Source organism: Octodon degus, unplaced genomic scaffold (genome assembly GCF_000260255.1).
Source record: "Octodon degus isolate 3935 unplaced genomic scaffold, OctDeg1.0 scaffold00043, whole genome shotgun sequence".
In the NCBI taxonomy this organism is placed as follows: domain Eukaryota; kingdom Metazoa; phylum Chordata; class Mammalia; order Rodentia; family Octodontidae; genus Octodon; species Octodon degus.
The window spans coordinates 2,902,280-2,923,497 of record NW_004524619.1 but is presented as its reverse complement, the minus strand read 5'-3'; the positions used below and the strand labels follow the sequence as shown (position 1 = coordinate 2,923,497).

The window sequence follows — 21,218 nt, the reverse complement described above, 5'->3', positions numbered from 1 at the left end:
GGCCTGCGCTCTGGGTCTGTTCAGGATCCTGCAGCCGGGTTGTCACACTCACTCGCTGGGCCTGCGTTCTGGGTCTATTCAGGATCCCGCGGTCCAGGTCATCTCACTCACTTGCCGGGCCTGCACTCTGGGTCTGTTCAGGATCCCGCGGCCCTCGGTCGTCTCACTCCCGTATGTTATTACTTTTATTAAATGTTTCAATGTCTTTCTACTTCTTAAGCATGTTTTAAAAAAATTATTAATCACTTGTCCATGAATTTATTTAACAACGGTATCAGCACTGCATTAAGCCTTGTGGGATATACAATAACGAGGGAGACATGAGACAGAGCTCTGCATGTTTAGAGGAAGGTACAGCCTGAGCATAAGCCAACACAGAAGCAAGAAGGTCTACAGAACAGAGATGAGACAGGGGCTTTCATAATTTTGGGAAGAGAAGATGGCTTCTACTTGTGAATAAAAAAATGAAAGAGATCATATTGTGGGAGGGGCCCTATTTTTTAAAGAGTTACTTCAAAAGAAAGGATATACAGGACTGGTAAGAAGAAAAAAAAGGAGTGGAGGCAGCAAAAGGTGGGCTGTGGATAAAGAACTTGGCATGGTGTTGAGAAAAACATGAGAAAAATAGCAGGAGCTAAAGCCTGGTAGAAAGGGTTCTCTTTCATTCTTATTCCCTTCAGGTAACTGTGTTTTGGAGGTCAGGGACTGACATGTAGGCTGCTGTGGTCATTGTCCCCAAAATTCACAATGCCTATAGATGATTCTTCATTATATTCTTGCTGCAGCAGGATCTCTGTCATAGGTTGATTCAAACCCTAGAGGCAGAGGGGGCCCTGGGGAGGAGCTCTTCATTGTCCTCAGATCACAGGAGAAGCAGACAAGAGAATTAACACTGACTGCAGACAGCAGAAGTAGGCTAAATATAGGAAGCTGAAGACAGGAAAGGCATCCAATCTTTTTGAGCAGATGGGTGAACAAGAAGTGGGAAGTGAAGGAAACGGAAAGTCTCAAGGAGAAGGAAGACGGCCACGGATGCTCTGAGGAAACTGTGGCGTATACAAGGGCAAAACACACACACAGTGTGAATAAAACCCAAGCAAGAAGCATATGGCAACAGTAGAGGAAGACACTATCAGAAAATAACATAAGAGAAACACAAATAAAACTTTTGAGGGAGTACAAAAGGAAGTGGCATGGATGTATAATACAGTACAGCCATGGTGGAAGATGAGCTGCATTCTGAACTTTAAGCCCTAGAATCACTATCTACTGGATTGTCACCATCTCTGTGACCTGGACCAGACAGCAAAGCTCTCTGCACTTGTCTGTGCAGTGCTGATAATAGTTTCTACCTCATGTGACTGTTGGAGGACTGAATTATGAGATTTTTATGGATGAAATTTGCATGCTGTTTGGTTAGCTATAAATGTTAATTTTGTTGTTTTTATTATTAACATAATACTACAGAGTTATTCCAAGGAATGATGAATACATATATTAAAAAACCTAACTTCCACAATCTTCATCATATGAACAAAAGTAACATGCAGTGACATGCACACATATGCCCCACGTATGTCTCAAATATCTAATGGTGCATGATACAGGTAACCTGTGTGTAGATTCCTGAATAGACTGCTACACACTTGTAATGTTCTTGTACAAGAACCTTTAACAATAATATATCATATACTAATCGGGGCAAAAGGTTGCAAAGTACTAGATAAAGAATTGCTTGGATTTTGAAAAAAATGGATATAAAAAGGCAAAAAGTATATATGCTAATTATTCATATGGTAGAAGTACAGGTAATTTTTCTCTTCCTTTGTTTTCAGATTTTCTTTCTTTTTGTATTTTAGGGAAGGGTCTTCAGGGTGTTCATGGTCTTACTATTAGATCAGACTCATAGTGATTTGCCTGTTTACAGCCTCCCAAGAGGTGGGATTATAGGTCTGCGCCACCACATGCAGTCTCAAGCGCCATCTCAGCATGCCCTGGGGGCAGGGCCAGCATGGCAGGCGCTGGGATCAAGTCCCGAGCCTCTGCACCAGCTAGTAGGCACTTTAATTCAATCAATTCATCCATCCATCCACCTATCCATCCATCCATCCATCAATCATTTATTTATTTATTTATTTGGTACAGGGTCTCGCTACACAGCTCAGATTCAGTGACTGGCATGGAGGCAGGACATGCGGTACTGGGGATTGAACTTGGGTCCTTGTGCTTGCCAGGCAGGCACTTAGACCACTGAGCTATTGCCCTAGCCCTGTTTTCACATTTTCTACAATTTAACTGCATCATATTTTTGTAATAAAATCAAGTTATTATGCACATAAAATAATTTTTAAAAAGTAGAATGTGATTACCAAGGAGAAAAAAGACATGTTAATATTTTAGAATGACCAAAATTGATTCCAAATCAATTTCTAAACAATACTTCATTCTTCAAACAAATCTGTATTCTAAACAACACCAATAAGATACAAGTAAAATAATGAAAAATGTAAATAATTATGTTTTGCCCAACATGTAAACACACTTACAAGTACTTAGTAAAGGGCTTTCTTCTATACTGTTAAGGTGGGGATGTCAATGGAAATTAGAGTTGCCTAATACGATTTTTAAAGATACTTTGAGAAAATAGATGTTTACCAAATTCCTTAGTACATAAAGTTCCCTTTTTTCAGATAAGATGTACACAGACATGCTAAATATGAATGAAAATGGCCTTAGAAAGTTTGAACTGAAATTTAAAGCTCAAAATGTTAGATTTATGGTGTGAAATCATCATTTCAGAACTAGAAAAGCCTTTGAAGTAATTCATTTCAACTTGTTATTTTCCAAATTAGAAAAGCCTTTAATATGGATAGGTGAGCTGGATGTGGTGGCATGTCCCTGCAGTCCCAGGGACCTACAGGGAGGCTGAAACAGCAGGATCCCTTTGGCCTTACCAGAGACTACCCTAAGGACAAAGGACAAACAAACTCTGGGCCCTAAATCTCCTACTCATTAAAAATATGATTTGTGCTTTCTTCTGAGGCAGTTACAAATTTCAAAGCAATTATTGCTTAAAACAATGATTCTTCACCAGGGCCTACAAAGGCCCAAGCAGTAGCAAGAAGTAGACAATGTCTGACCTTCATTTTGTAAAGCTCTGGGTCAAATTTCTTCTCAGCTTTCTCTATACATGCTAGTCAATTAGAAAATGTCTGTCTAAAAGTTGACAAAACAAAAGGTTTTTAGCCCTAATTTACCTAACCTACCTCATCCCTCTTAAGACTGTGGTCATCAGGGTAAGAGATTTACAGGGACATTCAGCTACCTCCCGAAGTTTCCATTACCTTGTCTAGCTTACTTTTCTCTTATTGCTGAGACAAAATACTCTTGTGTCTCAAATTAAAGAAAGAAAGGTTCATTTAGCTTGCAGTTTGTGGAAGTTTCAGTCTATAATCAGCTGGCTCCACGGCAGAGTGGCAAGGTACAAGGGCAACAGTTCAGAGAGGCAGAAGACAGCAAAAGTAGCATGAGCAAAAATGGGAGAAAAAGCCTCTTTTCTTCCCTTATATTGTAAACAGGCTACCCCACCCCCCAGGACAGGTGTAGCCCTCAACATAGTCTCCATACCCTTCTCCTGTACAGGATAGGATGTTTACAAAGCGAGGAGCGTGGCTTCCTGCTGAGTCAGCTTAAATTTCTAAACTTCTCAAGTTGACACCAAGTGTCAACCATTACAACTGTAAACTAAGGATCACCTTGTGTTACAGCAGATTCTCACATGACTGAGTCTGCCCCAGAGACAATCCTCATGCTATGAGAACCAAATAGCCCCTTAAGCCAAAAACTACAAAACCAGAACTGAGATAATGCCCAGCCAGGCCCCAGCCTACAACACAAAACTGGTCTCTGTCCTCGATGGGCTAGTCTGACCTACCTCATCAAACCTTTTAGTTTCTCACAGTGATGCTGTTTTCTATTTTGTCTTTAACTTTCACTTGTTAGGGGACTGGATTGATCTTGGTCAGAGCTGTGTATTCTGTTCCCTTTCCCTTTCCAATTAAATCTTTTTCCTGTAAATTCATGTTGAATGCCTGTTTTAATTTTCATTATCACTGAAGCTAGCCAGTAACAGCTTGGGCCAAGAGTTTAAGGCCAGACTGCTGAACACAGTGAGGTCTTATCTCAAACAAAATAACTTTATTTCACTCCTCTCTCCCTCCCTTTTTTCTTTGTCTTTCTCAATGAGTGCACGCAGACACACATACACACAGAACTCACAGTAGCAGGCCTCCTTATTTTTCAACCATGGAAATGCTGTAGTGTCCAACCCTTGGCAAAACACAATCAGAGGACCGAGGAGTTATCTGGAGAGAATGAGTTTTCATGACAGTCACTTGAGCCCCAAACACAGTACCTCATGTCCTACTGTCATAGTGATCCTCCCTGTCTATCTCACTGTACAGGAAAGACAAACTATAATTCAACAACATTTTGTATGATTTTTCATTACTTTACCACCTTCTAGCAAGTTCAACAAAGCCACTACACTAAAAGAATGCTGCTCCTTTTAATAAAGTGCCTGTGTTAATGTTAGGGTGGCCAGGTGAGCTGTAGGCTTTTGCCAGCCTACCCCTTCTCCAATTATGTTGCTTCAGCTGGCCTTAATGAGTGGAAACCATCCCAATCCCTTCTCTGCTGCAGCCCTACAAGAGCTACAGAGCAGGTCCATAACGTGAAGGACAGGGAGAAACCTTTAGTGTCCCATGCCTAAAATATACCAAATTGCTATCAGACTTATAGCACATCCCTGGCATTGATCAGCTGCATATCAAGTGCTCATTCTGTTCACTGATTTACATGTTAAAGAGTTGCAAATCTCTTTCAAAAGTGTTGACATGTTAATTCATTCAGATGATGTGGTTGCCATAGGTTGGACACCTGGGATACTGTAAGATATGTGGGTAGAGGCATGCTTTCTAGCCCATTAACTTCCTCCTCAAGGCAAGCCATAGAAAGAATTTATCCTCCTCATGGCCAACCACAGAAACTCTACTTCTCTCCCACTTCTATCCTGTAACTAGGCAAAATGATAGTCTCTGACCTAATCTTGTCTGACAGTTAAGTCATGAGACCCTCTTCATTCCAGAGGGACCCCGTTCCATATATCTGAGGAAGGCATGCTGCACAGAGAGGCCAAGAAGAACGCTGAAATACTCAGGCCTTGCTGGGTTTCCCCATTCAGTCTGCTAACACTAGATATTCACTAATATCTCCATAAAAACTCAAAAGAACTGGGTTCAGAAATGCTCCAGACAGCAGGACCTGTGGAGGTTCCTGGCAAGTGCCACACAGGGATGGTGGCTCTTCTTCCTTTCCTCATCCTAGGCATCTCTTCATTTGTGTCCACTGCAACATTCTTTACCATAAATCAGTATAAGTATTTATCCCTAAGTTTTGTGAGGTGCTTGAGCAAATTAATCAAACCCAGAGACCATGTGGGCTCCAGTTTGCAGCAGGTGGACCAGAAGCACAGGTGTAACGACGACAAGTGTAATAGCTGGAGGGCAACAAATCAGATCTCTGTGGGTAATGGCAGTCTTGGGTGACAGCTATGGGATTGATACTATCATGTCATGACTAAATGAAGTGGCACACACCCAGCTGGTGTGCAGAACTGATTGCTTGGTGGAGAGAAGTCCCCACACCTTTTGAGGTCACTAAAGTCTTCTGAGTTGATTACAGTGTAAGAGTGGAGGAAAAAAGACTTTTTACCAAGAGAGATAGGTGGTAAATTATTTACTTTTGTAAATATTTTAAAAATAGACATGCAAGTTCATAAAATAAAAAAATAAAACTTTATTCTGTTGCCTTTCATAATTTTTTTTTTTTTTTTTTGGGCGGGGATTGAACTCAGGCCCTTGTGCTTGCCAGGGAAGCACTTATTCCACTGAGCCATCTGCCTGGCCCCTGCCTTTCATAATTTTTGAGGGAGCAAAAACTATCTTAATTTCTTACCCCATTTTATTATTTGGCTTTGTCTGATAAAGCAATTCCTCACAGCTGTTATGGCTGGTAACAATCATTTTTTTAGATGGAGCCAATTATAGCCTTCCCCCCATGACTCTGCTCCCTCAACTGTAAGGAGCAAGGTAATCATAGCAATGACCTCACAGCATCACTTGATGATTCAAGGACCCAATGCATGTAAAATGCTTAGCACAGAGAAAGCACATGATAAGTGTTCTTTAATCACTAACATTTAGCCATCAGCTGCCAAGGGGAACATGTTCAATGCTAGGGCAAATTTAAGATTGCTTTACATGTAGAAAATTTCATTCCCGATTTGGTATTCAGTTAATCTTAGATTAATTTTTTTGGTACTGCAAATTGAACTCAGGACCTCACACTGGCCAGGCAGGTACTGCACCACTGAGCTAATTCTTTTCAGTCTTTAATATGTAGAAAGCCCACCTGGGAATGTTGCTAAATTATAACATCTAACTTAGTAGGTCTGAGATGGACTGGGAGTTCTGGAGTTCTAACAAGCTCCCAGCTACATCACCAGTGCACATACCACAACTGCCATGAGGAGTTGAGATGACCCATTTTCTGTTCTCCTCTATACTTCTAAATACAGCTTCCACTCTTTCTGGATAGGTTATAAAACTGCTCTAAGGCAGTTTTAGTGTGGGTTGCACAGTAGATATATATTTGCTAACAGTCCAAAAGACTTGAGGTAGGATACCTGAGTAGGATACCAAGAGGAGAAAAGCAGTGACAAGCTTTCAAGATAGTGTTGCAACTTCTGAGTCAGTTCAATACACAATGGCTCCCTTATTCTACATACAGTTAGTCCTAGGACCATTAGGTCTCAATTATTCTACTATAAAATAAGCACTTGTAAATTAATTGATATAAAAGTGAATACAAATTTGGTTGGAATATGCATGTTCTCTTCTATAACTTGATAAACAGAGGCTATATGCAAGTATCAGAGAATAAAACATGTTTTTGAATGTCCACATTTTATAGTGCTTAAATTTATCCCTGATTTCCTCATGATATTTTTATAATCATCATAATATGAAGAACTTTTAGCCTTTCTATATAGTATACTGCTGTCTCAGCACTGGGAGTTATTTTTTTTTTTTCTCACTGAGAGCTATTTTAATCTGCCTTTCTAGATGCTGCTTAAAAAATAACAGAATAAAGAGAGAAGATAAGATCATGTGCCATAAAACTGGATCATGTGCAACAAATTGTAAAGAAAACTGGGTAAACTAACAATCCTGAAATAAATATACTGGAAATAAAAACAAAATCTTTAATTAAGACCAGCCTCACATAGGTGTAACCAAAGGAAGAATAACATCTCACTTGAAGTTATAAACATTATTGACAAAATTCTTTTTAAAATAAATATGTATATATGGTATGTCTAACTTTTCAGTTCTAAATTCAAGAAGTAAGAAAACATTACACATAGCTGTTAAGGCAATTATCTACTGAACATTTGTCTTGGAAAAAAGGTCTCTCTTAGACTTCCATAAACATTCTTCTCAAGAGGGCCCTGTGGTCAGGAGCCTCCTCTTAAGGTAAACCCAATCCAATCTACAGCTGTGGAACAGGTACTGGTGCTTGATAGATGTGATGGTAATACTATGTCTTAGTTACTTTTCTTGTTGCTGGGACACAGTATCCAAAAGCAGCAAATCAGAAGAGGAGAAGTTAATTTTGGCTCACAATTTGCAGAGGTTTCAGTCCATTGTCTGGTGGCTCTAAGGCAGGTCAGGATGGCAGAAGGAGGCACAGCAGAGGAGGAAACGCTCATGACATGATGTCCAGGAAGAAGAGAGAGAGTCAAGGGAGGTACTGGGAAGGGAAACAGACTCTTCTGGGTCATGACTATGGTAATCTATGTCTTCTGAACAGGCCCCACCTCCTAAAAGCAAGTTAGCAAGTCAACTGCCCCATAAACTAAACACCTTAACATAAAGCTACTTACTCTTGGTTTACTGTAAATATCATACTCTCAGTTGCCATTATTAAACTTGTACCTACTGACCAAAATAACTTTGGAAAATGACATTTTTACTGGAAATTATAAGGCTATCAGTAGAACTACAAAAATACTATAAAAAGGTTGGTAAAAGTTCTAAGGAAAATCGTTATCTTAAATAACAAAGATGTTTTAAGAGTTTCATTATATCAACTTTTGGTGATTCATATATTTAAGACCCTTAAAATCTTGCAGCCACATCACCATGTCAGGGATCCCAGAGGTCTTGTTGGTTATTCTCTCAAAAATTTAAAATTTATTTTGGTGACCAATTATATCTTACAGACAAATACCTAACTCAGGTCAAGCTTATATGAGTCAGACCCACTAATCTAACCAACTAAAATATAAACTTAACCACATGAATTTGAAATGACAGGCATCCTTATAAAGAGGATTAATAGGCATAAATGGAGAAAATGGAGAAGTCTTTGTGTATATGACTATATGATAATAATATATTTATGGTCAAATGAACTGAATTTTGTGCTGGTGTGGGGAACCACTTAAGACTGTTTCAAAGCCCAGGGGCATTTAAGGACACCTGATGATGTGACCCTGCTTGTGTAGCACAGGCACACAGTGGGATACGGTTATATAACCATGACTCACACAGGTGAACACACATGCACTGGTTATGGCACTATACAAGACTGTAGGGCCGGCAAGAAAGCTCAGTGGACTAAGCGCCTGCTTAGGCAAGCACAGGGACTGGAGTTTGATCTCCAGCACCACATGCTGCAACAGTTCCGCCCCTGGGCACACTGAGCCAGCCATTAAGTTTTGGGTGTGGTGGTGCATGCCTGTAATCCCAGTGCCAGGGAGGCTGAAAATTGGAGGATCACTACAAGTCTGAGCTGCATAGTGAGACCCTGTGCCAAATACATAAGAAAAAAAAAAAAAAAAAAAGAATGTAAATGTGAGATAATAATCTGTATAAGAATTATACAATAAAGATGCTCTGGCTCTCTGCTGTGCTCCATGCTACCTGCTGTTGTTGCTGATGTCTTGCACACATGCATTCTTTAATGTTGGTATCTCATCTGCAAAAATCTCCCTTGGTCCCCTCAGCAGATCAACACCTTTTTTCCCCCTTCCTCTTATCTTATTAGTTCTTCATGTTAATGCTTATGTTTTCTTGGCACCATCTCTGACTTTTACTTTAAACATTACTACCACAAGAGAGAAAGGCCCTCAATTTTTCAACAAATATAGCTCCCTTTTCACTAAACCAGGACCTTCATTAACTCAAAATATGCTTTTAATTTCATTGGGAAAAGTCATCCCCTTTTAGTAAGAGCTTGTCAAGTGGAGAGAAAAAAGGGCTCTTTCTCCAAGCTAATGTACCCTACAGAGCAGGGGATGATGTTTCGTGCACAACATTTGGGCTCCTTTTTCTCCTTTCTCTAGTTCTTCAGGTATGAGGTTCTTGGTGCCTATTACAGCTCACAATACTTTCATGTATGTGATTCCCAACACAGGAGCCCCTTGGAACAGAAAGCTGGGTTGAGAAGGAACAAAGTTCAGAGAGAGAGAAAGCTTTGATAAAGGTGCCTATCAAACCTCTGATTGATTCTATGGGCATAGGAGTTCAGCTTAGTTATGAAAAAAACCAAAACCAAAACCAAAAAAGACATTCATTAGCCTACAGGTTTCAGGGGTAAAGCGAAGGCCACTTGACTAATATAGATCTCTTCCAGCTTTGTTCAACTGGTCTAAAATTCCTCTGACAGGAGCAAAGGCTTTCACTGTTTTTAGAATGAGAGCCCCTTGAATTAAAATAAAGTATCTTCCTGGGAAACTTAACATAGGTATTGTAAAGAATAAATGACAAGATGCAAGGGGCAGATTCCTTATAGTCAGGAAGATGCTATGTAGGAAAGGGCAACAGTACCACTGGGGGCAACGGAGACAACAATACAGATTCCAGTCTGGTCTCTGGCCTTGACTGACATCCATCTGTGGAGCATAATTCAAAGCCCTCTAGTCCTTTTTTATTATGCACTTGTGCCTTTTAGGGCACAAGTTACGGTCTCCAAAGCAAAGTGGCACTGAGAATATATAAAGCTCAAATTTTTAGAAAGGCCATTGAAGGGAAATAAATGTTATCAATGACATATTTAATTTAAAATGACCAACTCCACAGAAATTTTTGGCCAGGCATTGTAAATACATCCAATTGCTTCACTTGAGCTCTTTCCAAACCAGTTTGTATGTCTCCTGGGCAGTGGTACCATGGGTACAATCTGGCATCTTTGCATGTTATGGAGGTGCTGGAGTGAAAACAAATGAGGAAGAAAGCTTAGCATGAGAAGGATGAGTGTCTCGCCTCAAAGGACAATGCTCTACACAGAGGATTACAGTCAAGGTACATCACTTGATTTCCCGTGATTCTGCTCTTGTAGGCTCCTTGGATTTTTTGGTTTAAAACAAATTTACTGAATAAAGAGGTCAGTAGTTGGTGGCAAAACCTGCCTTATTAAAGGCTAAACTGTCATACACTAAAGTAGAGAAGAGAAGTTTGGATGATGCTCCCCTTGCTGTTCATATTTCTTTGCAAGGGAATCATGTGGACTAGGTGAGGCAAAGGATAAAGATATAGGGAAAGAACTCTCTCATGTTGAGCCATTTCATTAACAGACAGATGTAAGCAGCGCTCAAAGAACTAACTATCATGCTCCAAATGTCTGAGTTAACTTGACATTAGAATAAAATTCCTACCATTTAACTTAGAAGAAAGCCAAAAAAACTGCTAGGTCTAAATTCATCTTATATCTGTTCATTCTAGTAAAATAAATTAAATGGGAATGAGTTTTAAATGGGACTGCATTTTATCCAGTTATCATTAACATTATTGATTAAAGGAAATTACAAATATATGTATTAATGTATTGAAAAATTCTATAATTAAATGACTTCGAGATATTAGCTTTCAAATCCATCTATTCCATTAGTAAAACCACTGTATACGCAAACCACCAAAGGACCAAGAGGAGTGTGCGCTGGGTTATAAGCATACAGGATGGGTACTTCTCAGTAGTGCTATGTCAACCTTCACATGATGGGTATTTGCCCTCTGTTTTATGCAGGAATCAGTAGTTCACTTTTTAAAAATTTCCTATTGTTTATAAAAGATTTTGAAGCATAGGTGGTTTTAGACATCTATAGATAGATATGTAGTCATCATAATGCATAGCAAAATGTCTTGTAGTTCATCATAAATTAAACATGAAAAAGTTTTGACCAGGTGATGTGCTTAAATATTATAGATAATTCAAATGAATCTGTTTTAGAGTTTTTCTTACATTATTTTCTATACCCGTCAGCCTTAGAAAAGGTATTTCTACAAAACAATTTGACAATAATCATGAAACATGACTAACAGTGCTAAAATAAGTAAAAATCTATTTAACAGTCAGATAAATGATCAACTAAGTAAATTAAGTACTAGATGCCCTTTATATTATCTTCCAAAATAAAGCATAAAAAAAGAGTAGTGAACTTTAAAATTTTCCCTTTAAGACAAAAAAAAAAAAATAAAAAAATAAAATAAAATCAGGTCTTAATGAAAGTGTGCCTGAATTAGTGAGCCCTAAAGGGTCATTTGGGCAACAAGATAAAAGAAAAATTAATGTCACGAGTAAATAACAACCCTCAAAACAATGATACCATTACTAGTGAAATCCAACTCATTCAGGGCTGGTGAGATGGCTCAGTGGTCTAAAGCACCTACTTAGAACAAGCTAAGCCAAGCAAAGCACAGGGACCGCAGTTCAATCCCCCAGCACCACATGCCAGCCAGCCCCGCCCCCTGGTGGGCTGAGCTGGCCACACACACACAAAATAAATTAAAAAAAAAAAAAAAAAAGAAATGTAACTCATTCAAAAAACTTTCTACTACTCTGCAGTAAAGAAGTCTAAAAAATTAACTTCATGAGTAAATACTAATCCTCAAATCAGTGTAATCTGGTTCATTTTTAAATCTTTCTACTATTTGTAAAGAAGTGTAATGATACTTGTTTTTGTAATGACACCTTTTATAAACATGTGCACAAGCCTTAATTTGCTGCTTCTTTAAACATTTAACTGAATTTCACTTTTATTATATAGCCAATCAATGGTATTAACAGGAGTAAGTACAATACATCTCTTCTAAAGAAGTTAGGCTATGGCTTATGGAAAGCTTTTATATGATACATACATAGGCAAGCAACACTAAGAGGAACAATGCTTGTCCAGGATATGTCACATCTACACCAATTTTGGAAATCACTTTCAAAACGCTATTGCATGGAGATTTTACCACATGTAGGCTCATAGCTATTATTACCTTATCTCTGGTTTTATGCCTGTATGCAACCTCTATTTTAGCCTTGGCTAATTAACAGCAAAACTCCCTTGATGCTGGGCCACTTTAAGAACTGAAATGTTTTAAAAACTGAAAGTGTCATACAGTTTAAGACACAGGAGGCTCAAAGTAAGAGATATCTTTGCTTCAATTTCTGACCAATTGCTTCAATGAGAAGTGATGATAATGACTTTAATGAAAACTATCTTGAACTTTTCTGAGGACAAGGACTATCCTGTCTCACACCAAACTGGTCTGAAAATGAAAACAAAGTGGACCTAAGGATAAGTACCCAGTTTTAGGCTCTGCTTTTGTAGGCATAGGTAGTTCCCATGGGACAATGAATCCCAGTTATGGGCCTGAGCATTTTCCACCTATACACTGTTAGGCTGTGATAACCATCAAGCTCAGAAGTTTAGATTCACAAAAGCTTACTTCTCACTTATACTTTAGGTTGTACTTCCTTGATGAGCAAGTAGGCTCTGATCATTCCATCAGGGAGAGAGAGACTTGTGAAGAGTTTCGTGGTGGCAATACATGTACAATACATGTGCATTTGTGCATGTGTGCTCATGTGTGCACAAACTTGTCACTTCCACTTACAATTCACTGGACAGAACTAGTCATGTGACTCTGACAGATGAAAGGGGACAAGGAGATTCAATGGTGATGAGGAACAATTACTACCATATATCACTGCATTAATTAAAAGTACTATAACACTCAGAAAACCATGAGTGGACTGGGGATATAGCTCAGGGGCATAAGTGCCTGCTTGGGAAGTGCAAGGTCCTGAGTTCAATCCCTGGTACTGCAAAACGAAACAAAACAAAACTAAGATATTTTCTTTAAAAATATCTATTTCCCTGCCACAATTTAGGAGATATAAGTTGTGAATGATAACTTGTGTTCTCTTTCTGGGTCCACAGTAGTTATATGCAGAGAATTACACCAAACCTAATCTTATTTTTGCCCAATTTCTTAGTATTAAGTTTTTATAGTATCACCATCAAGGGAAGTAATTAACATATTATAGATTAATTGCTAAACTAACAAAATAGAATACAAATTAAACATGTCTCTACATGCCTTTGTTATTTCCATATTTTGGCTCTTCAAATGTTCTTTATACAGACAGATGTCCTCTTCTAATTTATTAGTCAATACATTCTATTTTTGTTGTAATTTTCAGCTGTTATTTTAAATCTAAATTATATATGAACATTTTAATAGTCAAATGGTGCTACCAAGCTTGTTATGAACAACAGTTCCTACAACTCCATACTCCACTTCCTAGTTCCTAGAGACAAGCACTTTCAATTCTTTTATACTTGGGTTTCATTTTCTAACTCTACAGCTCTAACTTATACTGCTACTTCTTAAGTTTTCTAGATTATTTTGCATTGATTCCCCATTATGGGAGAAAGGAGATTAGCTCTACTGACTGCTACTCACCTATTCCCTTATCTTCCCATACAAACATACAATTCACATAGTGTGTCTCCTCAACAGTTAGAATGTGATTTTGATTAGATTAATAGTCAATAAGCTGACATGATAATGTCTACTATCTTACCTACTTTTCTCTCATTGCTGAGACAAAATATCTAACACCCACAACTTACGGGAGGAGAGGTTTAGCTCACAGTTTGTGGAGGTTTCAGTTCATAACTGGCTGGCTCCAAGGTTGGGTGGCTTTGCAGAGGAGACACAGTTCACATGGGCACCAGGTAGCAGAAGCACCAAGAAAAGAACATAAACCTCTTTCCCTCCCTTATATTGTCCCAGGCTACTGGGATTAGAGTGTGTGCCAAAGCACTCAATCTACTAATTTAGTAATCACTCACCCTTATTATTATCAACCTTAATCCAGTATTATACCTTGAATCAATCACAGCCACCTCTAAAAAAGTTCCGTCTGTGACTGCATGAGGGTTTGGGGGACACCTAGGCACAAGCCATAACATCTATGTAAATTCCAGTTACAGCTTAGCCACAAGGGTTATCAGACATTTCTTTTCTTACACATACTTTTTCATTGGGATTACTAATTTTTAAAAAGTTTTTATAAAGCTATCAATAATTCAGGTATCTATTCAACTATAGTTGTACAATCTTCAGACATAGGTCTTTTATTAGTGGAATTATATTTTCTCTTGTCTTGTATTCTATTTTCTGGGGAGCTTTCCTCAATTTTATCTTCCAACTCTTCCACTGAATTTTGAGCTTTACATTTTGGGTATCGTATTAATTTTACTAGCCCCTTTTTCTCCCCTCTCTGAATGAGTTATAGTCAGCTGTCAGTATCTGTGGGTTATTGGTGGGTTCAATCAATTGCTGCTTGAAAATATCATTTTAAACGATTGGTGTGTCTGTTTTGCATGTACAAAAATGTGTGACCTGTAAAGCTAAGAGGAACTCCTGGGTTTATATGGGGCTTGTTAATGGTTGGGTCCACCATAAGGTGCTGTAGCTGTTTCCTTGAAGATCCCTTAAGGTCAGTATGTTTGTGGGGATGGATACACATATATTGTTATTCTGGGAAACAGGCAGATGAGGTTGGCAAGGGAATCCAACTCATACTTGGTCTTTCAATATAGTCATCACCGCTTTTCTAGCAGGGAAGCCCCAGAGTAGCATATTCCTGATGGTTTTCAAACCACGGACATTCTCTTTTACACTCTTTCTGAAAATTAAACTTCTAGTCTTCTGGAAAAAATAATCTAATTCTTGGGGAAAAAAAGACTTTGGACAAATTCTCCTTTCTTCAAGTGTACCTTCATCCTCATTCCCAATTTCCAAGTTTCTGCCGCTTTTAGAGTGAAAATCAAGTTGCTTCTTGCCTTTTACCTACTGCTGATTTAGGGTTCAGATTTCTGATGATGCTTAGTTAAAAATGCAATTTTATTTCCAATTAACTGCATTTGTTACTTCTATCTTCTCTATGTTTTCTTATTCTTTAAGGGTTTAACTATCCTTAGATTCCTTGCCATGGAGTCTTACCAAGAGGGAGAGCTAAATGCTTGCAGGAAAGGTGCCATCTTTAAATTAAAGTTCCATTTTGCTCTTTTAGAAATTACAGAATCACACAGTTTCTACACAGTGAGAGGGGCCTTAGCAGCACATAGTGAGCTCTTCCCTTCCAGAGAGCAAAATACCCTCATGGGATACATAATGATGCATTCTTCAAAGACAGAACATATATACGACAGTCGTCCTATAAGTTTATATCACCTAGTGATGTTGCAGCTATTTGGCTTTGTGAAAGTACACTCAATGGTGTTCATACAACAACAAAATGACTGCCAAATGCACCTCTCATAAATCCCTATCATTATACAGTGTGTAACTGTGTATTTTCCAGTTTGCAGATGAAGTGATTGAAACAGCAGGAAGTTGACAGTCTTAAGAATATCCAAAGTCATACAGATAGATGTCATGGTATTACTTATTCTATATACCTTAAGTAATTATCACTCTAAGGTTATATAGTTGTTTTTCTACTTTAGTTCCATTTCAAATTTAGCTAGATTTTTGTATTACTGCTACATTTTATCTTTTTTTGGGAGGCTAATTAGTTCTTCACATTTAAATTCATATTAGAAAATTAGGTGTTGAATTAGATATAATATAGTTAAATGTGAAGCTCTTATGACATTTGTTTATAAAAATTTCAGATAACGATGATTTTAAGATAGTTGACTTCAGGGTGGGGAGATGGCTCAGTAGAATAAGCACTTCCCTGGCAAGCACAAGGGTCTGAGTTCAATCCTCAGTTACACACACACACACACACACACACACACACACACACACACACAAAAGTAAGGTATACAGTAAAATAGTTGATTTCCTTAGATATGTTCTTTTGAGAAACACATATTTTACAAAAGATCATAATGTTGCAACTATCAAAACATCATACCATGAAAAGTTTATATATCTTTTTAAAGTAAATGGTAAAATCATTATTTTTAATTTTCAAGAAATATTTGAAATAGAAAAATCAGCTCAGTTTATTTCAAGTGTTATAATTACTCATTTGTATATTATTAGAAACTTACTGAAAAAAAAAATTACAGGGCTTGATGAAAAGGCAGAGGACCAAAGGATTAGGATTTGGAAAGATTCAAATTAAATTAAATTAAATTAAAATTAATGCTATTTTTTTTTCTATTTAATACAGGTCATAGCCTTAAAAGAGCAAATTTTAATTGTCAAAATTTACTTTTGATAAAGTAATTTGCTTTAGTCCATAACAGTTTTGTGAGCTTTACAACATTTTAGGTACTTTCATTAATGCAGCATTCTAGAGGAAAACAAAGGATAAAAAAGTCTTTAAGTACTTACAGATTCTTTTCGGCCCATAGTTTTGCTGTGGGAACGGGACCGTGAGATGTTGCTAAAAAAAGAATCTTTTTTAGTAGCAGATGAAGGTGGAGAGCCTGTAAATTCTCTTCCCCCAGGCAAACTTTCAATGCTTGGCGATGAACTGATGTTTTTAGAACTCTGTCCTATAAGAAAAATTAAGTAGCAATTAAAACAGAGGCTTTCAGTTAGCTAGTTAATTTACTCTTTTAATATTGCAAACATGTTCTAAGAAAAATAGAATGTAAACAAAAATATTAGAGAAAAATGAATGATGAGCAATTATGATATGGCTTTATTCACATTATTAACATAAAGATGCTGCTGTGTTAAACTGTAACAACACTTTCCATTCTTAATGAGATGCCTTTGGAAGGCATTTCTTACTCTAAGATGGATACTTGGCTATAACTTAGGTATTTAATATAAACTTATGTTTTTTATTTTCTCCTTTCATGAAGTTTGTTCACTGCTACTCTGCTTAAGCCAATGGTTTTAACTGCCTTTGCAGATGATGAAAGATTAAAGCAACAAGAATATTTACTCAGTTTTGACTTTAAAATTAATTTTAAAAGCCCACAGAATGAAAGATAAACCTAAAACGCCAAAGTACTTTGATTCACAAGAACATGAAGTTTTCACAAAATGAAAAAAAATTCCATCATTTTCAAAGAGACAACAAATCCTCTGGAAGTTGAGAACTATGCTCAGTTAATAGCCAATAAGGAATTAGGGACCTTGATCCTACACTTACAGGGAATAGAATTCTGTCAAGGTGTCAAAAAAGCAAAGAATCTCCTCTTGAGCCTCTAGACACCTGGGTATTAAACTGGTGAGATTAATATCAGAATTCTGACATATGTAAACTTTAAGTAGTGAATTCGTATTGTTAAGCTACTAAATTTGTGGTAATTTTTTGACAGCAACAGAAAATTCTGTCCAGATTTCCAACTTATAAAGTTGTACACAGTGGTCTTATAATTTTTGAAGACTCATCCTTCTTTGGTATCTTTAGCTGTATTATCATTTTAATTTTTTACATGTTAGCACTTTTTTCTCATTTTTTCTTTCTTTTTTCTTTTTGCAGAACCAGGGATTGAACTCAGGCCCTTGCACTGGCCAGGAAAGCGCTTATTCTACTGAACTATCTACCCAACCCCTTTTTTCTCATTCATAATCAGGCTTACTGAATATGAAGTTACTTCACTGTTTTAGAGAAGTATATTTGTGTTTTACTGACAAAATTTGTTTTAATATGTTATGAATCTCTTTTATGCTTATACATCCTTTTCCTTTTTTTTTTTTTTTTCGGAACCAGGGATTGAACTCAGGCCCTTGCGCTTGCAAGGGAAGCACTTATTCCACTGAGCCATCTTCCCGGCCCTCCTTTTCCTTTCTTTAGGTACATTTTGATGTTCTATTTCTAGCTTCTTGAATTGTGTACTTTATAAATAAAATTTAAGGTCTTTCTTATTTTCTAGTAATTATACTTTCTCTGAATATAGTTTTATCTAAATTTTTCAGGGTGTTGGTATTTGGAAATTTTTAAAGACAGTATTACCTAAAACATTTGAAATTTGGTTTTTGATTTCACTGCTAATACAAAAATTATTTAAAAAGTGATTTTATATTTGTGTGAAGTGGTGGAATATGTATATATAAAATGCTTCAGAGTGGTAGGAAAGCAGGTCTGCAGATAGACTTGAATTCATGCATGTCTCCAGATATTTTTTCTTCTCATTTGAAGGTTAATTTGCTTCAGAGTAAGATTATAATCCAAAATTACTTTCCCACATATATTTGAAAATAAACACAAATGTATCCAGGTCTTCAGTTTTATCAATAAGAAATTTAATGATGAGTATCTTCTAATTAATTAATTAACTAATTTTTGAACCAGGTCTTCTGGACCGGTGAGCTAGCTCAGCAGACTAAGTGCCTGCTTAGGCAAGTGCAAGGACCACAGTTTGATCCCTGCTACCACATGCTACACCGGCCTTGCCCCCAGGTGCACTGAGCCTGCTACCTAGACTGGGAGTGCACAATTGGGAGTGCTGTAACCCCAGTGCTGAGGAGGTTGAAAACAGGAGGATCACTATGAGTCTGAGCTGTGTAGTGAGACCCTGTACCAAATATATAAAAAAAGAAAAGAAAGAAAAGAATAGACCTGAGGAGAACAGTCATTGGAATAACATGCTTCCAAAGGGGAAAGATGGAGTATTTCTTCTGGAGAACTTTTAAGAAGCCCAGGGACCAGTACTCTTGGCTTGAAACAAAAGACTGTACTATCAGACATCCCTGATTGTTTTCTGCATAGCATACACAGCATATGATCACATTTGAATGGACACTGGAGCAAACTGATGAGGCTTCATTCATGCTTCACCTGACAGCTCCTAAGGTGACAGCAGGTATTCTTAACAAGTTTGTATTTTGTGTGTGTGTGCATGTGCATGTGTAAATTTCTTTGCAGTATGGGTGACTGAATCTATATTCCTGGTCCCACACTGCTTCTTCCATTCCCTAGGTCCTAATCTTGAGAGGACTCATCAATAAACTTTTCAGCTCATAGATTTGTGTTTTGCAGTTTGTTTCTCAGGATTTTTGACCCAAGAAAAATCTTTAAAATTATTTTATACTGTAAAGTATTATGAAATATACTACTTATGTGTCATTCTTAAACCACCTCAGTTGTGGATGTATTTTTAATGCTTTTAAAAATTAATTAAAAAATTAATTTGAAGGCCAGCCAAATAGCTCAGCAGATTAAAGCACCTGCAACCAGGCGTAGGTTTGGTCCCCAGGCCTGCCGTGCCAGCCCTACCCCGGGGTGTGCTGAGACAGCAATTGAGACTGAGCATGGTGGTGTGCACCTGTAATCCTAGCTCTTGGGAGGCTGTAAACAGGCAGATCACTACAAGCTTGATCTAATAGTGAGACCCTGAACACCCTGTAGACCCTTCCCTAAAATATACAAACAAACAAACAAAAATTAATTTGATTCTCATTCTCTCTGTCTCTGTCTCTCAATGTCTCTCATCACAGGGAATTTGTACCTGCACATAATGTATCTTGACTCTTCTTTTTTCGCCATGCATGTAGTCTTTCATTCATAATCAAGCATCAGGGAAAAAGCCCCATGTACAGACTTTATGAGATGCCTACAAAAAGCTCTGTCAAGCACTGGGATAGGTAAAACACCACACGAGAAGCTCTTAAGTGCTCAAATCAATTTTACAAGGGGAATACAGACTTGTATATATACCATCCTGTAATCCAAGATGGTAGAAAACGAACAGAAGGGTACAAACAACATGTTTTAGGAGCACTAACTGGGAGTGTCCATTCTTGTCTGAGATAATTAGAGATGTGAGTAAAATCTTAAAACCTAAGGAGAGTGTGGTGGCAATTGTGGCTCAGGAAGGGTCAGTTCTGGCAGACAGTATAATATTTACAAAAGCATTTAGATTACTGAGAACATCTAGATCATCCACAGCCTCATGAAAATGTTTAGTGCTCTCTGCCATCAACATGTAATTCAAACTAACACAAACATCAAATTATAGAATATGATTAAGTTTAACAGAATGCCAGAATGCTTTTCATTCATTTGACATTTCAGTGGTGCGTGCGTGAACATGTGTAGGGGACCAAATATCAGATTCTTTCTATGAGTTGTTAGTATGTTAAAAATGAGCTTAGTTTACACCCTAGGTACCCTTCCTTGGGGAAGGAAGGCCAGGGATGATGAGGCTGTAAAAACAGGATCAGCCAGTTCAAAAAGAGCTCCTCTTATGTTAAGGGGCCTGCCCTTTATGTTGATAATAGACAATAGGAGTTACAGATTTTAAGTTGGAAAGTACCATGAGAATTACAAGGGCTTAATTGATTGACATCTGTTAATTTATAAAGATTTAACTATAGCTATCATAATGGATTTGAGAGGTTTACAAAGTAGAATTTGTCATGTCGTTAGCTGATGAGTCAGTATACTTAGGTTTGAGTTTGAACTTAGTTGATATCTAGTCCTGTAGCCTTGAACAAGTCACTTACTGCCCATATGCTGCAGTTCTCACCTACAAGTTGCTATGTCCTGAGTGAATTATTTAAGGGGTTTAGTGTATTTTTGTTAGGAGACAAAATATTTCTAGCGGAAGGCACAGGGGGACTTCCAGATTTACATCAAGCAGTTTAATATGCTACTTTTTGGATTAGAGACTTACAGGGCCTCTCCTAGTAGGACTATTCTCTGGCTCTTGGTGGGACCTTTCCTGGTTGACTGGCTGCACTTGGCCACGATCTCCCACAGACTTTGGGTAACCAGCTTCAAGTATAAAATCACCACATATACTTCACATGACTACCTGACATAAACCCTGAAATCCAGGATACATTCTGCTTATTAAATCATGTGTTCTGTGTCTGTATGGCAGAGGTGTTTTA

General features: G+C 37.7%; 1 protein-coding gene across 1 annotated transcript in view; it reads right to left on the bottom strand.

Annotated features, from left to right (window-relative positions):
- The window catches only part of LOC111816870 (TBC1 domain family member 5-like), a 137,313-nt gene that overhangs the window by 56,559 nt on the left and 59,536 nt on the right, over positions 1 to 21,218 (bottom strand). Inside the window, exon 5 of the mRNA XM_023715720.1 lies at positions 16,758 to 16,921. Within this exon, the coding sequence (XP_023571488.1) occupies positions 16,758 to 16,921 (164 nt within the window). The remainder of the gene's footprint in view (positions 1 to 16,757; positions 16,922 to 21,218) is intronic.